This window comes from Haliotis asinina, chromosome 9 (genome assembly GCF_037392515.1).
Source record: "Haliotis asinina isolate JCU_RB_2024 chromosome 9, JCU_Hal_asi_v2, whole genome shotgun sequence".
Classification (NCBI taxonomy): Eukaryota; Metazoa; Mollusca; class Gastropoda; order Lepetellida; family Haliotidae; genus Haliotis; species Haliotis asinina.
The window spans coordinates 19,433,669-19,450,993 of NC_090288.1; the positions used below are offsets into that span (position 1 = coordinate 19,433,669).

General features: G+C 38.2%; 2 protein-coding genes across 6 annotated transcripts in view; one reads left to right on the plus strand and one right to left on the minus strand.

Moving 5' to 3' along the window:
• Positions 1–11,027, minus strand: part of LOC137295932 (uncharacterized) — a 32,291-nt gene extending 21,264 nt beyond the window's left edge. The window contains exons 1-3 of one of the 2 annotated variants that reach the window (XM_067827513.1): positions 10,930–11,027; positions 2,232–2,398; positions 499–1,054 (exon numbers count right to left, since the gene is read on the minus strand). In XM_067827513.1, coding sequence (XP_067683614.1) covers positions 499–1,054; positions 2,232–2,366 — 691 coding nt within the window. In that variant the 5' untranslated portion in view covers positions 2,367–2,398; positions 10,930–11,027. Of the gene's footprint in view, positions 1–498; positions 1,055–2,231; positions 2,399–10,699; positions 10,796–10,929 lie in introns of those variants that run through there. The other variant, XM_067827514.1, reaches the window with a different exon arrangement.
• Positions 11,028–14,171: 3,144 nt separating this feature from the next.
• Positions 14,172–17,325, plus strand: part of LOC137295555 (uncharacterized) — a 41,379-nt gene continuing 38,225 nt past the window's right edge. Inside the window, exons 1-2 of one of the 4 annotated variants that reach the window (XM_067826945.1) lie at positions 14,221–14,268; positions 17,201–17,319. The gene's annotated coding sequence lies outside the window, so the exon portion shown is untranslated. Of the gene's footprint in view, positions 14,269–17,200; positions 17,320–17,325 lie in introns of all 4 variants that reach the window. The other 3 variants (XM_067826944.1, XM_067826946.1, XM_067826947.1) reach the window with 3 other exon arrangements.

A 17,325-nucleotide genomic window follows, 5' to 3' on the forward strand; every position in this document is an offset into this window, starting at 1 on the left:
CATTACACCAAAAAATGTTATTTGTGATATTTGTGATTTGTTATTTGTTCTAATTTTGTGACCCTCCGCATAAATGACCATTACCTAATAAGTGTCATCTATGCAGCCTGGCCTTAATCTCTATTATGTGTCCTAAGTCATCAATAGCTTTACTTTCCTTCCAGCTTTTCCGAACAGTCTTACTGACTAATGGCTTCTAGTTCGAATAGGTATCTGTCTGATACTTGATTGAAGCACCTTCAGAAACCCCCTTCATGAATATTAAGCATGTATCTTTTGCATAAAGACTATGTAATTGTACAAAATTTGCCGAACATTATATCTGATATTTAATGAATATAAAAACATCCTGTTTTTAAAGAATATCGCAAAGCCAACTAATATTTGGAAAAGTCATGCAAAATCAGTTTCTCTCTTTCAGAATATATGCTGGCATCCCTCAACTGTAAACAATGTAGGCAAGACACAGTTTCAATAAGGTGAACTAAAAATGCGTACCTATCTTGGCTAAGGACACATGATCAGGCAAAGACACAGTCCTTGGATACTCCAGTGCATCTGGGATGAGGGCAGTGTCCAGCAAGTCATGAGTTGGGGCAAGCGGGTGAGTCACCACCGGTGGGGAACAGGCTTCATCACTATGCTGTCCTCCACTCCTTTCTGTGTCAGTACTGTTGCTCTTCACTATTCTCTTTGAGGGAGGTCGTTCAACCGAACAAGTTGAAGACTGCCCAGAACTTGTTACAGATAACATCCTCTTTGGTGTGGATCCTGTGAAGCCAGGTTGGTATGGGCCACTATTCAGAATCTCACTGTTACAGTCATGTTTAGTCACTAGTTTGCACTTTGATGACATCTCACTCTGGACTTCCAGATTAAACCTACATTGCTTTTTGTCCTGAAATATTGCATCAACATCATCCTCACTTTTATTGGTAATGTTGATACCATTTATCTTGAGAATCCTATCAAGACTGTTCAGTTCTCCTGTCTGTACAACACATGTGTTTCGCACTAGCACTACCACAGTGCTGCTGGTCTCTCGGGAGGCACTCTGCAACAAAAGGTACCCAAAAAAGTCAGAGGCGCCACTATTAACTCAAGCCAAAGTCTCACTGATGTACATTCCACTCTAAGCATGGACTTCCCTGGCTGGATTAATCTCATCCAGCAACCATTTGTACAGTTGCATGCTCTTTAAATTTGGATATTGTTGTTCAAACAGGGCAAATAAAGTTCTGTTGTCAAAGGAACAGCCTAATACCTTAATACAGTGTCAAGCATGTTTATTGGTATTTTCACCTTGATTTCTAATGCAGCCAGAGAAAATAAAATTCTGAAGATCTGTCAGCATAAATGCAATGGGAAAAGCTTTTTGGAAGGGATATCTATTGATGAAATATGTGAATCCAAATCTCAACATTATATTATGGCTGCAGCATCTTATGAGATGAAGAAAATGTAGAAGTTTATCATAATGCTGAGTCTTTAGTTTGCTTGTTGTTGAATGCTGTAGTTGATCTGAGGTTTGTAAGTAATTGAGTTTTGTCCAGACAATCCAGTGATCAAAATCATGAGCATCAACCTACACAACTGGGACCTGATGACATATGTCACCAACAGTGACAAGCATGGTCAATCATGTGGGAAAAGGGAGGCTACTCGTGGGTGAGTGTATTCTATGTACGCTTCTTTTAGAAGGGAACTTCAAAAGATTTCAGGTATTCCACTACCTTCGCCAGGGAAGAGGAGATAAGCAATTAAGCATGAGTCAGGATAAGCATAAAATATCAATTTTATTCAGAAAATTACATGATTGTGAGGACGTGTAGACGGAAGGGTCGTCTTATACAGGATACACTTCCTGCATAAAGCCTTGCAAAGGAAAAATAATTAATCTTCATATACCCTGTTTATGAGACAACCCTGAACAATGCACATCACCAGAGCATACATGATTACTGAATACATCTTGAAACAGATGTTATTTTTGTCAAATGAAAATGTTAAGTTTAACTGTCAAAGAACAACACTTGCTACTGGACAGTAGGAAGAGAATGTGGGATCTTCCACTCATTCTCAGCCGCCTCATTTCAGGTACAAAACACTTACACAACGATGACACCTGATGGTTGTTTCTGAGAATCCCTTATCTATATCAGGTCTTTAGTTTTGTTCAGGTTGAGGACAAACAGTAATTTTACACACAATAATTTGAAATCATGTTATACCTGAACTGTCTTGAAACGAAGTCCTAGTTTCCCAGTCTTGCCACGAAGTACAAGTACTTCTCTTGGGACCGACCAGACCAGAGAGTAAGGGTCTGAATAGAGTTGGTTGAGGAGTTCATGTGGGTCTGTGCCCATCCTCACGTCTTTTCCATTCTCATGCTGTCACTCTGTAAACATGAGACAGAAACCAGAAATAAGTACAAGGCAAATAATATGGGCAACTTTGTGTTTATTGTATGTCACAACATTTCTGGGCTATTCCTTGCCTCTTCATCTGGTGAACTGATACAAACAAGATACATCAATGAATATGTACAAGTGGATATATTGATCTGTATGGGTTGATTTCCGATAGAACAGAAGGGGTGATCTTGTCAGAAGAGATCTTAAGGGATCAAGGAAGGGTAGTCTCTGCTCATCTTCACTCTCCATGGTAAATTGGATCCAGGTATGAGTGAGTGAGTGAGTGAGTGAGTGAGTGAGTGAGTGAGTGAGTGAGTGAGTGAGTGAGTGAGTGAGTGAGTGAGTGAGTGAGTGAGTGAGTTTAGTTCTACACCGTACTCAGCAATATTCCAGCCATATGGCAGCTGTCTGTAAATATTCGAGCCTGGACCAGACAATCCAGTGATCAACAACATAAGCAGCGATCTACGCAATTGGGAACCGATTCTCAACCAAGGCAGCGAGCCTGACCACCCAATCACGTTACGACAAGCATAGTTGCCTTTTATGGCAAGCATGGGTTGCTGAAGGCCTACCCCGGAACCTTCACAGGTCTCTAGGTGTCAACACATCCACTACCTCACCATCCTCAGATCAAATGAGCCATTGTAGCAACCTTGACTAGACAAGCCAAGTCCATGTGTAACCATGATGAAATAGAGAAACTTTTGTAAACCTCAACAGCTACCTTAAACATCTGGTAGAAAGAACTATAACCTTAAAGGTCACATATACTCTAGGGGGTGCAAATGCATAAATCACTCATGGGCATCGTTATAAACGAAACCCTGTCATTAAAACTACTCATTTCGATCTTTAATTACTTTAAATTGACATTGACCTTTTTGACAACAGTGCCCAATTCTCAGGCACTAACAAAATTTCAGCCAATCAGAGTGGTGCGTCTCCGTGATGTAATATGAGGTAGAGATATGAGGGGCGATGTAGAATTCATCTAGATCTCAGGGGGTAAAACATTTCATTTACAGGTTTGTACAAACCTGAAATCACAACAGCTGTGAGCTATACGTTCTTACAATCTACAACCATTCCGAGTTACAACTTATTTTCGAGAAGATTCTGTCAAAATTACTTGGTATCGCTAGGCCTTATTTGTTTGAGCCAGATGATAGTGATAGTGAAAACGATTACAGTTAATTTCTTCAACCTAAAACAGTGCTGCATTAAGAAGGATGGATGCCCATCAGATGCAGTTATTTGAAAATATCCCTGATAGTTCTTGTCTGATTGTAATAAGTATCAAAGCATGCAGTATGGGCTTTTTCAGGTTTTCTAATGTCTGGATAGCATAATGACTGATCCAAACTGATCCCATTTCTATGGGTTGTCTTACCTCGATATTTAATCGTGTCGAGTAAAAATATTTATGATAATAAAAATTGACATTTGATTTATTTGTAACCGTAAACTAAATAACCCTAATTTGCCATTGCTAGAAGAAACGAAAATATAATTAGGTAAATTAGGTATGTACATTTGTAGCACACAGCAAATGCTTATACATGTATTGTATGTATTTCTTATGCAACAATAAAGTTCTGTTCATATCCTCAAAACAGTGTCAGCCCATAAGTTTTCACATGCAATACAGCAATTAATACTCCCCAGTTGTAACTTGTGTTAGGTGGTATAAACCTACACATTATTTGTCATCATTCACTTGATGCTCAGTTAATGAATTTATAACAGGTATAATTAGTGGTAACGCCACTAATGTTACCCGACAAAGGTCCCCATTTGGCATTTCTTGTGTACGGACGATCAAAAGATTAACTGATAACAGGCTGATTGAATAATTACTTTTATGTGGATTTGTCAAAAGGTAGTCTTCATGTATGTACATTTACTAATCTATACTGAATACACTCTGTTGTGTCTCGGTAAAAGCAACACCCTCCTTTCAAATGGTTAAACGCCAATATATTGATTGCTCATTATTGGCTAACTAAACCACTTTTTTATAAGAAAGACAGACAACATTCAATTAGTTGCCAGGTGCGCCATCTTGGGTGACCACTGACACTATACACCAGTGTGAAATACCTGAAACGATACATCACTTTGCATGCATTAGACTGTTAAAAGTCTATCTTGAAAATATGCAGATGAATGACATATCACTCGTGTTTGTGGATGTTGATGGATACATTCCTCGAACAGACATTGCTCCAATAACTTTAAATTGTTTCAGTTGTACTATTTGCATGTTGTTTTCACTAAGTTGTTGTAGCATTCAACAGAATTATTGTTTTGTTGTCATGAAGTGTAATGATACAGACAACATACACTAGGGTGTGCCAGTCAAAGTAAAGTTATCCTCAGTACTTTTCGTTACACTCCACTACTGAGTCTAACAAAACCTTATGGGAGGTCTCGTCAGGTAACCTTTGAGACTGACCAATCAGAACACAGCTTACCAAATCGCAAAAGTGCACATTCGCACATACCTTTTGAACTTTTTATCTTGAAAAGGTTCCTACCCGAACAATTCCGAATGCTATTTAGCTTACGCTCGCTTCCAGGTGATGCACATGGCTTACGTGCAACCATGACAACGGCGAGTAAACAGACGCTGAAAATGGTGTTTTGGGCAATATTCAAGGATGTCATCTTGCAGAAATATTAGCTAATGGTAACCATGTGAACAGAAATCCCAAAGCGTATATACTGCAGGTCAAATACTGTATCAGTAACCTAAATATTTTGAAAGTACCTCCAATCCTAAAATAGTAGCCGTTAAATCTATTTAACCGTCTCCCGTTTGATTGGACAGTCACTGGTTGCTCAAAGGTTACCTGATGCGACCTCCTACTAGGTTTGGTTAGACTCAGTGGTGGAGTGTAACCAAATACACTGAGACTAAGTTTACTTAGACTGTAGGGTGTTCGTGCGAATTGTAATTCACACTGGCAAACTATAAAATGTCTAGATATTATATTCCTGTTATACATTCCCTATAAGTATCAGCGCATCACTTCTTTCTATTAAGTTTCAAAATGCATACAAGGATGATAATAAAGTAATTAGGATTATTATAAGACCAAATATAAAGATGTCCACTGACTAGTGTCTACATATTGGTGAGAGAACGTTTATAAACCAAGTGAATTTAGCAACTGAAGAAATTTATCGTGCAGTATTGTCACTTCGACCCCCATCCCGCTTCCATGGAAGAAGTTGTTATGTTACAAGATGTATCATGCAAAATCCATTTGGTCATGATTCAAATACATATGTAATGACTAGTAGAAAGTAGTTTTGATTTTCTAACGTGATGAAAACAAACCATAACCTCAATAATTCTAATGGACTTCAGGATTTTCAAAAATGGCGCACCATGTCTGAGGATAAATGCTATTTAAGTGTGTTTTCACTGACTAAAGTCAAAATAAATTTCTACTGATAGCAAAATATGTATTTGATTGACGGACAATGGGATGTTGCATGACATTGCTTGCAACATACCAATTTCACTTTTGGAAGTGAGGCGGGGGTCAATATAATAATACTTAATACTATTGTCACTTTGACCACAACCTCGCTTACATGGAAGAAATCGTTATGTTCATGCAAAATCCTTTTGGTCAGCAAAGAGTAGTAAAAAGTCTTGAATTTATAAAATTTGATGAAAACAAATCTCAATAGCATTTTTTATCCTGGAAGTAAGGTAGGGGGTGAACCATCCGATTAAGTATATACCACAGGCTTCCACAATGCTTGTGTCTCACTGATAAACAATATATTTAACTTAGCACAAACTTTGGGATCCGGTGGAAATGTGTGCATAGTGACACCATCACCTGACCCCAAGGAGCAATTGACGGCAACACAACAATTCGGCATATCCTAGGTGACGTTGATTTATCAGCAAAATGACGAGCTTCCTACACATTTTCTATACAACTAACTAAAAGTCGTTCCTCAGTTGACGTCACTGCAAGGCTCTGGCGACTGAGTTAAGTAACCTGTCTGCGGTTTCGTTGGAGGGCGAGAATGAGGCAGTCAGCTTTTTGGCAACTTTTAAACGCTCAGCATGAATTAACCACAAGCTCTTTTAAGAATGAGTTTTGTGTTTCGCTTAATTCTAACCACAAGTCTTGAATATGTAATGGTTCAAAGAGAGCAAACAATTTGAGTGTATTCGTTCTTCAAAGGTCACATGCAACATAAAACACAACTCTCCAGATTCTGATACCTTTCGGTATGCACTTACCAAAACAAATCATCAAAAAATGGCAATTCTACCTAATAGGTTGAAAAATATGCAATGAAAAAAGGCCTGCAAAATCAGAGTTTAAACAAATGACTAATTTTCCCCCAGCGCTGGGGGAAAAAGTGATTTCCACAGCCATGCTATACCTCAAGTAAATAATCTACTCATTACATAAAACAAACATGTTGATTGTGATAAGTAGACTCTGTCACAGAGAAAACTGTCTGTCTATCTGTGAATGACAATATGCAATGCACAACTTCAATCAATGACCACATACAATTTGAAATTAACACCTATCAGGCTTATACGTCATAAACAAAGAGCCGGCTAAGCATATTGGTTAATGAACCAATGGCCAATGAAAAGGCTTCGCTACACATGAGTGCACATCCACTGGCTCAGACTGGCAGTCAGCTTTTTGAAGGACGCTTGCGTCCGAGTGCTTTAACGTTATAATAGTTCAGGCCGAAAGTGTGCTTTATTACACTATACATGGTGGTAGAGCGAACTGTATTTCTTTTCTAAGATGCCGTATTCAATAACTTCTAAGCCTAATTTCGATTAATCTATGGCAGAAAACAAACGACAGTGTCTGTGACCTAAATTAAGAATCCTCGCACAGGGCTAACTGACGCGCTGTTCTTTTAACGTGTCCGTCCCCTACGTTAAGACAAAGACTACTAGAAAAACTAATGATGAACAGTTTGGTGATGGCTTATGTTCGGGTTAAATATCTTCTCTAGATCATTTTAATTACATCCGTGATTCTCTTAAACCATACAAGGTAATATCACCGCCCCATTTCTACTAACAACAAAAGTTTAGATCAGCACATTCAGAGGAAGCTGACAAGTCAAGCGACATTCCACGATTGCATTTTGGGAATGTAAACATTGCCAACATTACTGTGCCTCTGTAAGATTTTGAGTCGAACTATGAGACATTTTATCCGTCGGAAAACATAAACGTAATGTTTGCACCGTGATGTTGGCTGTGTGGTGCAACTGCAAACCTAGAAACGGGATGCGACAAAACAGTTTACTGTAGAATGCTGTACGAGGCGATGGCAGCTGACATCCATCGTGATGTCGGTTACATTGTGACATAATGCAAAAAAGTTCGATTACAATGGGGCAGGCTGGAATGGCGCAGTGACATCAACACATTGTCACGTAATGCAAAAACTGCACATTATCGTCTGATAAAGTATTGTCAGTGCCTTTGATCTTTTGCTGAAGCATCTTAGAAATGTTTATAATTCTGTGTTTTCTAAATCAGCAATGTATTTTATATATCATGAATAAGGATACCTATGTTTTAATTATGTTTGGTTTTTGGTTGCATGTGATCATGAACTCTCCAGCAGCAAGATGAGCACTCTCCCAAACCTGAACTTCGATGTATCAGGATCAGCATATCCTGCCATGGCCAGGTCAGTCATCAGTCAGCCATCTCATAAAGAAAACTACCAGCATGGAAGTAACATTCCACTCCAATAACACCCTGAAAACCAAGCTGAGGACAAATGGACGAGTTTTATCTACTAAACCCTAAGAGTACCCAGGGGGTGCATATAAAAACTGCAATCTGATTGTGGCTCCACATATTTAGGTGAAACATATGACCTATTTGACATATGACTGAAGAAGTACAAAACATCCGTTCACTAAATGGACAAAAAACAGGACATCATCAAAAACCCTTCTCACTCCATTATCTGGCAACAATCAACTATATTAACCACTAATGTCCATGACTGGCACAAGTGAAAACTATTAAAGTATTAGAGTCCCAAATCCCAAATGCAGTATGTTGTACTTAGGTTTACTTCCCTCAAAACTAAGCACTTGTGGGACCGAATCAGGTCAGAGTGGGTTGGTGTGCACTCAAGGGTAATGAAGATTTTCATTGGATGGTTCATTTGCCAATACAATGAGGGCTTAACGTGTCTATATAGAGAGGATCTGTTTGGTTGGCATTTTGGAAGTGTGGTGAGTAATAAGAAAGTAAGATGTTTTATGGATAACAACTTCTTTTATTGTACATAATGCAACATGTCAGTATGGATTCATATACCTTTGTTAAGCAGGAGAGAATCCAATCAACAATACTGAGATGCTGAACTACTGCATGGCTAGAAACTGTCATTGATCAAAGTACAGAGCAGGACTTGAAACTGACGTGAGTTTGCATTGGTTTCTGTCTGATCCAGCCATTCGCGAAAACTGGATATAGTCTGTTTGCACTCCACAGACACCTGCCTGTCTGTGTAATTACATAATGTGACAGGGTGCATGAGCCAAAAAACAATGTACTTTGTTTATGCTGTATAGCCTGACAGGTGTTAAGTTCAAATTGCATGTGGTCAATGATTGAAGTTGTGTATTACATATTGTCACTAGCAGACAGGCACATAAGTGTCAATACAACAGACACTGAGTTTGGTCTGTGACAGAGACTGCTTATCACAATCAGCATATTTTCATAAGACATGTATTAAAACATTTCAACTTTCAAACTTAGCAACTTTTAGCAAATGAAATTAGTATTTCTAACGCTGCATTGTCTCAAAATCAAGTAAGTATGGGACCAGTGTACTATTATCACTGCAGACTCAAGATCCTTGCATTCACTCGAAACATCGCCCGTTCTCAAACTTTGACTGCAATGATAATCCTTGCACACATTACTTTCTGTGTTTTTCCGGGTCACCTTCTCGTTTCAAGGCGCGAGAACCTAGTCACTGCACATGAACTATGGGCACTACACAGCTGTTGAAACCACTTTTTCCCCCAGTGCTTGGCTGAAATTAATGAATTGTCTGAATTCTGATTTCACAGGGGTATTTTTTCATCGCATTATATTTCACCTTTACAAGTTGAATTTGCAGCTTCGATAATTTGTTAATGTAAGTCCATACCAAAAGGTATCAGATTCTGTAAAGCTGTGTTTTGCGTTGCATGTGACCTTTAACTATAAAACAATTACAACCACAGCTTAACAGGGACCAAGGAGTGCCTACCTACCCAGTGCCTGGGAAGTCAATCAGATCATTACTAGCTTCTGCCCACTTCTGCTAATCACTTGTATAAACGCTTCCTTTGTGTAAACTCTTCCCTTATGTAAACAATACACTCATTGTCTCTACATCTCACCCTGTTATCTTATTCAGTTTATTGTATATACATGCAACACAGGCTTCTACAATTTAGTATACATACTATACTGGCGTCTCCTATTCTCGCGGTACTTACGAATATCGGCAGAAAAAATAATATAAACAGTTCTTCTCATATGTATGCTTATTGTTTTTAAATGAAGGGATTCCCCCTCTAACATCTGCATCTATCAACTGCTTGATCCATCAAGTGAATTATCTCACTTGAGCTCAATGAAAAACATGGTTGTCCGCCGCAGACTTTTTGAGGCGTCTCCTATTCTCATGTTACAACGAGAAAGTAACGTTATTAGGTGTAAGGAAGGGGAATCTTATTGGGAAGGGCGGGGGAAAGTTACGATTTTTCCAAGTTAGTTAAAATTCACGAATATTCGTTACACTGCAAAATTTTGATAATTCACTGACTTGGGTCACTTCCTAGTTACTGGTCAATGATGTAAACAAGCACCAAGTATCACGCATCGGCGACCTCGGCAGAAAATGTCTTTACCACGATAATAGGAAACCCGCAAGAATTGGAGACGGCCTTATAATTGATGTATCTTGTTTGTATCAATTCACCTGACAAAGGGATAAATCATAGTGTTGTGACACTTCTTAAGAAAAAGAAGTCTTCACAAACAAAAACAAAATTCTGAACACTATTCCATGTCAATAGCCTATACTAGTATCAGCTAGATGTTCACAAAGAATATACGTACACTGAATAGTTAAATGGCCCTTGGTGTACTAGATGTACACTTGTTGTACAACTATAACAGTCTAACAGAAAGTGACACGCCTGTCACTATGAAAGATACAATGTTTGTAAACACGTAAACATCGTCTTACAAGTATAAATCCAATACTGCAAACACAGTTCCACCAAGTGACAAGGTTACATGATGCAGTCTTCGAGTTGTTCATGCGCAAAAGCAAAACCGCAATAACTTTGTACTTGGGTAACAAACCGGATGTTGCTGTTTCCACCAATGCAAAAATATTGACATCGGCTACATTCAACAGCAAAACCGTATTGCTTTTAAATGATGACAGTCACCAAGTAACGAAACAAAACTCACGAGCAAGTAAATTACAATCGAAAAGTGCACATGGAGAGAACTGTCATCTTTCTGTTTTTGTCTGGCCAAGAGTTGTGATAAATCGGTCGTCAAGTTTCCTCTTCCGGTTACTCTTCCAAACTGGGTTCCGTGTGCTCGCGTCCTGGCTTTGGCGCAAATTATAGCGCGTTAAGAAAACTGGAAACCAGTTTAATGTTACATCATTCCATTCGTCTACTCGTGTCATTCCGGCAAGCGTGGTTGTGTTCTTGCAGGTTACGGAAAGAAGCGGGTAGTAACGAATGATATCATTCGTAACTACTCGTCCCTTGCCGTGACCTACAACGCCTTGCCGGAATGACACGAGTAGTTACGAATGACATTATATGTGGCGACAAGAAAAGACGGAGCCAAGCGTAATATGAAGCCAAACTCCCAACAGCGAAATTGCTCTTTACGATGAAGTTTTCTCCAAAAACGCCGTGTCAATCATTTCACAGAAGTTGCTTTTCCCCTTAGAATCAGAACAAGATCAAGATCAAGATGGTTTATTGTACATAGCCCGTTTACATAGTGTTATAATGAAAGGGAAAGTATGGACAGTGCAAGTAAGGGAAAGAGTCATGTTATTCTTAGAAAGAAGGTTAATTTTACATGATCAGATTATAGTCTTCAGGTGATAAAATCCATTTAAGTGTTTCTCTTGTACCGTGACCCTAATATTTCTGTGGAATATTTATTATACTGACATAAAATCACACATAAATGATGATAATCGTCTTCAATATTCAGCATACAAACAGGCGAAATCTTAAACATATTTCTGTGGTATAATTCCTAAGTTGACACAAAATCACACATAAATAATAGATGATAATCGTCTTTAATATTCAGCATACAAACAGGTGAAATCGTTTTGTTTCACCCAATGCATGGAACCACCTTATCCTCAGTGACTAATCTTTATTCAAACATCTTTACCTGTAACTTTACCTGTAACTCGTTAACCTAATCAACACAAGCTTGCACACCAATCAGTTGAAGCCTGTACATAAGTTGAAGCCTGTACATCTATCAATCGAAGCCTGTACATCAATTAATAGAAACCTGTATATCTTGTTACCCATTGTTATCAGTCTACTGTTATGTGTATATATACTACAACCCTTTAGTTTTACCCTCACTTCACCTGAAGAAGAGACTAGAATCTGTCTCGAAACGTTGTGACCTTGTATAATAAAGAAGTTGAACAATAAAGCACTTTTAGTTTGATTCCTCCAACTTCTAAATGCCTTTGAAGCAACCTTTCACCAGGGAGCCTATATAGAGTATCCCTGGTTTCCCGTATAGAGTATCCCTGGTTTCCTGTATAGAGTATCCCTAGTTTCCTATATAGTGTATCCCTGGTTTCCTGTATAGAGTATCCCTAGTTTCCTATATAGTGTATCCCTGGTTTCCTGTATAGAGTATCCCTGGTTTCCTATATAGTGTATCCCCGGTTTCCTGTATAGAGTATCCCTGGTTTCCTATATAGTGTATCCCCGGTTTCCTGTATAGAGTATCCCCGGTTTCCTATATAGTGTATCCCTGGTTTCCTGTATAGAGTATCCCTGGTTTCCTATATAGAGTATCTCTGGTTTCCTATATAGTGTATCCCCGGTTTCCTGTATAGAGTATCCCTGGTTTCCTATATAGAGTATCCCTGGTTTCCTATATAGAGTATCCCTGGTTTCCTATATAGTGTATCCCCGGTTTCCTGTATAGAGTATCCCTGGTTTCCTATATAGTGTATCCCCGGTTTCCTGTATAGAGTATCCCTGGTTTCCTATATAGAGTATCCCCGGTTTCCTATATAGTGTATCCCTGGTTTCCTATATAGTGTATCCTTGGTTTCACTTCTAGCACTGATTTACAGTTGCTGGTTCTCCCACGGCACACGGAGGTGTGATACATAGATACATGTAGTTGTTATAAAGAACATATACTGACAGGTTGCACTTGAATTTGTTGTTCAAGTCAGATGTGTCACATGTATATTACCCATGAGACCATCAGTCGTCTGTTACGAGTGAGTGGGTGAGATAAAAGTTTACTTCACATCAGCAAGACACCTCTTACGCAAGCAGTGGTTACTGAAGATCAATAAATTATTCTAACCCGGATCTTCAAGGGTAACTGAGTGAAGCTGAATGAATATTAATTCATAATATGAGTATGTCAGTCGGTATCTTTTATTCATTCAATACTTGGCAATACTTGCTGCGCCCGGTAAAGTGCATTCTACCCAAGATTTGAACCCTTTTTCATGTTTATCATCATGTGGAGATTGATCGAGAAAACGGTTGCTCAGTCGCGTCGGGGTGGACGTCGGTGGACTCAATATTTACTTAGCCGGACGTCGAGTCACTATAGATCTAGTCAAGGTCAATTCATGACCCTGTACCACTCTAAGGATGCTCTTCATTTCTTGTTTGTATGTGGAAAGTATAATTCCATAAGAACTGATCAATCTTACTACCGCAAAGTCTTTGATATTAAATCTCTTCCTTTCGGAGATAAAACTCTCGGATGAGGCACATTAACTAGGTTGTTAAAACCTGTTCATTATTTTATTACAAAAACTAAACGATTTCAATGATGCCTTGTGTGAATGTTCTCATCTCAAGTTTTAAAGCCTATGTCACTAACATTAATTACATTGTACAACGCTGACATACTCAATCTGTTTCTCTACACTTTCCTTCACTGTACTGTATATAATTTTTGTGTGTGTCGGAGCGGCATTCACATATAAGCGTACATTCTTGTTTGCCAATCTGTATGTTTGAACCAATTCATGACCCTGGACGATAGTTTAGGTCTGACGGGTACTGAACGGTTACAATTTCTCATGGATACTTCAGTCCATTATGACCTTAAGACTAGAGAACGCACCGCACCGCACCTAGTCCTTAGCTGACTGTGAGGTCATCGCTATCCATTACAACTACTTAATAAATAAATAAATAAATAAATAAATAAATAAATAAATAAATAAATAAATAAATAAATAAATAAATATTTACTTATATGTCACATGCAGTTTGTTTTCATTAAAAACAAATACTGATATGAGTAATCTGGTATGATATATAATGTGTGTTCAGAAATCATACACATTACAGGGTTTTCCATTTCAGCACGGGTTGACTACGCCAGATAACGAATAAGAAGCGGGCATATTGGGCGAGACGATATCTAACGTAATTTTCGTTAATAATTCCACACACGCGCTGAAGCAGAGCTTGGTGAGTATAACACGAGCCGTACGACAGTGAGGAAACCAGTTGTGGCGGTAAATACACGAACCACGTGTATGAGGTGAGACTTCTGATGTACATTGTAGATCTATGTGTTAATATTTATGCGTTTCAAAGTGGATGTTATTTGTCGCACATAACGGGGCCGGGGCCGTGAGCGTGCGTTCATGTTTTGCCCTCGTAGGATTATCGGTGGTTAGACCTAGATGTTGGTACAGACAATAGCTAGCAAGTCCACACCATTTTTAAATCAACGATTCAGATTTTTAAAACTATCTTTTCAGGGTTTGTTGATACATCGGCATTACAACAAACTTTACCTAACTAAATTCTGTCCATCCGTTCTTGATCAACAAGGTGATCGAGTCAACTACTGTCAACTCTGCAAAATGTCCACATTTCCATTTTTGTAAAAAAAACCGTCACACCTTTTTATGTCAAATACCAAACTATTTTAAGTAAATTTTGTTGAACCACAAATATATTAATAGTCTTTTCTATCAGCACAGTGCTTTACAGAGGTAAAATGTTTCATCTGGAATTATACATCTTCTTGGAACATCCTGGAACATCCTAGAACTTCGAATCAATGTATGTTTCACTATAAGAAGAGAGAAACAGTTCATTAAACACCATGACTGATGCACAATGTCAATGTTGGCAAAATCAGTATCTTAACACTAAATTATTGAAACAGATTCAAGTTAGAGAGTCAAGATTATGAACTGCTGCCTTTGTTTTGCATCAGTTAAGATGAACTTAAGATTGTGACATGTTTTCATATATTTTTATCTTGAACCTGTAACACCAGTGTTGAAGATTCAATTTAGACAGTGCTTTAAAAGACAGTGCTGAAGATACCATGTTTCAAACCTGAAGCAAATCTGATGCTGAATTATATCAGTGAAAATAATGAAATGGGAGTTTGTATACATGGTTCATAAAACAGAACAAATCTTAACATAGGTTAATATGGGAGCAATATTCTTATTTAAAGTTTGAAAAAGAATAAGAGACCTACACCTTTAACCAATTCATTGTTCACTTTAAACCTGAGTCAGTGAATATGTTGTGATGATGTAATGTGCAAAAAATACTTACTCTCTACTCAAATCTACATCATGTGTTTATGTAAGTGCTATGACATTCACAAATGAATAATGCTGAATTCTGCTTAAATTACAAGATCAATAAAATATAGTCAGTTTTCAAATATTAGCCACAGTTCTATGGCTGTCACTTCTGGATACAGACAGAAAATACATGTAAATCTTGTTTATCATTGCTTAACTACCACAAAATGTTTTTATAGAAAATAACATAGAAATTGCACAAGGTATTTGAAACATTAATAATGCTTTGCTACCTGTTTAATTATCAAAGTATACACATTTGAACACTTTAAAAAATATTAAGCGTGTTAAATAAAATTACTCAATGAATGAGTTAATGACACGATCATTGTTAGCTGGATTCACACCTGGAGTTGTCTGCCCCTGGCAATACACCCCTCCCTCACACAAATCTATCTGAAATGTGCATCTGTGGTTACATTAAGTTAAAATTTATTTTATAATGGAGAGGACTGATGTGTGCTTATGATAAAAATAATGTAAAGTGTGCCATGGATTGATAAAACAAATTTCAATGTTCAGCAATATTTTAAAGGGTTGAAAAACTATGAAAGAACAGAGCAAACCAACCTTTTTCGCCGATGGCACCAAGGTGGGAATATCTTCGGAAGGGACCAGTCGTTGTTTTTCACTCAAATACCTCATGGAAAAAGCCAGAACGCGTAAAACAAGGACGCCCTCCTGTGACCACAAATGGACCAGGTTTTAGTGTGGACTTGCTACAATAGCTGCTTTGGTTACAGTCAGATTGTGAATTCAGTCATTTCGTGAAATAACCAAAAAATTTCATATACTTCAGTCATTTCATGAAATTTCACATAATAACTTAGTCTACAAAAGTGGATCACAATTTCAACACCACTTATTCAGGACCCAGGACCCCCTAAGTAACTGAAGGAATTACGGCAAATTTGTTGGAATTGCACATCAAATGTAAACAAACGCAGCCCACACGCGAAACAATTGCAGTGATATCGGTAGTTTAGCGGTAATTTAACATAAACACAACGCCCCAATCGGAAGCATGTCGGTAGTGCTTGAAACAGGCTGGGCCATCTTCAGAGATTTCTCGGCTTCGATTTGTAGGTAACGTCCTGAAACTCACACATCAAAACATGGCGTCACTGGAATGCACTCGTCCTGGTGAGTTTTGTTTATAGTTTCAACTGTTTTCATTTTTATAATTCTCCATCTTTGACCACCTGTCATAAGTCATGTCCCCGGAGGCTTCCGATGTTTGGATGTAAACAACCAACAGGGGCATAACTTATGACACACTTTTGCAGTGACAGTCTTTTCCTAAAAAAATAATCTGTAGCTTCGACAACACCTCATACCTAAACGCATTCAACATGGGTGGTCAAAGATGGATAATTATGAAATGAAAACAGTAGAAACTAAGAACAAAACACACCGAGACGAGTGCTCCTTCCATTGATGCCATGTTTTGATGTGTGAGTTTCAGGACACGACCGACAAATCACAGAACAGAGCTAAGAAATCTCCAAAGATGGCCCAGCGTGTTTCAAGCATTACCAACATTGCTTCTGATAGGGGCGTTGTGTTTATGTTATTACCACTAAACTACAATTTTTTCGCAGGTGGGCTGTCTTTGTTTACATTTGAGATTCAATTCCTTCAAATTTGCAGTAATTCCTTCAATTACTTAGGGGTCCTGTTATTTGAACATTTAAAACTTTTGTGGCAGCAACTATTATGCTTCACCTTGGTTTTCGAAGCACTTGTTAAGTTGTTTGTTTGACACTTGCTGTATTCAGAGCAGACAAACCTCACAAACCCCTGTCAACCACATATAGATGCAATGAAATGACTGAAGTATATTGATTTTTTTTAACACAGAAAGACGCGAAATGCCTGACCCTCCTAGTCATTTCATGAAATGTCTGATTTCACAATCTGACTATAACCAGGGCAACTATATACAGAGGGAGAAGAAACACCTCAAAAAGCCCCTGAACGTATGC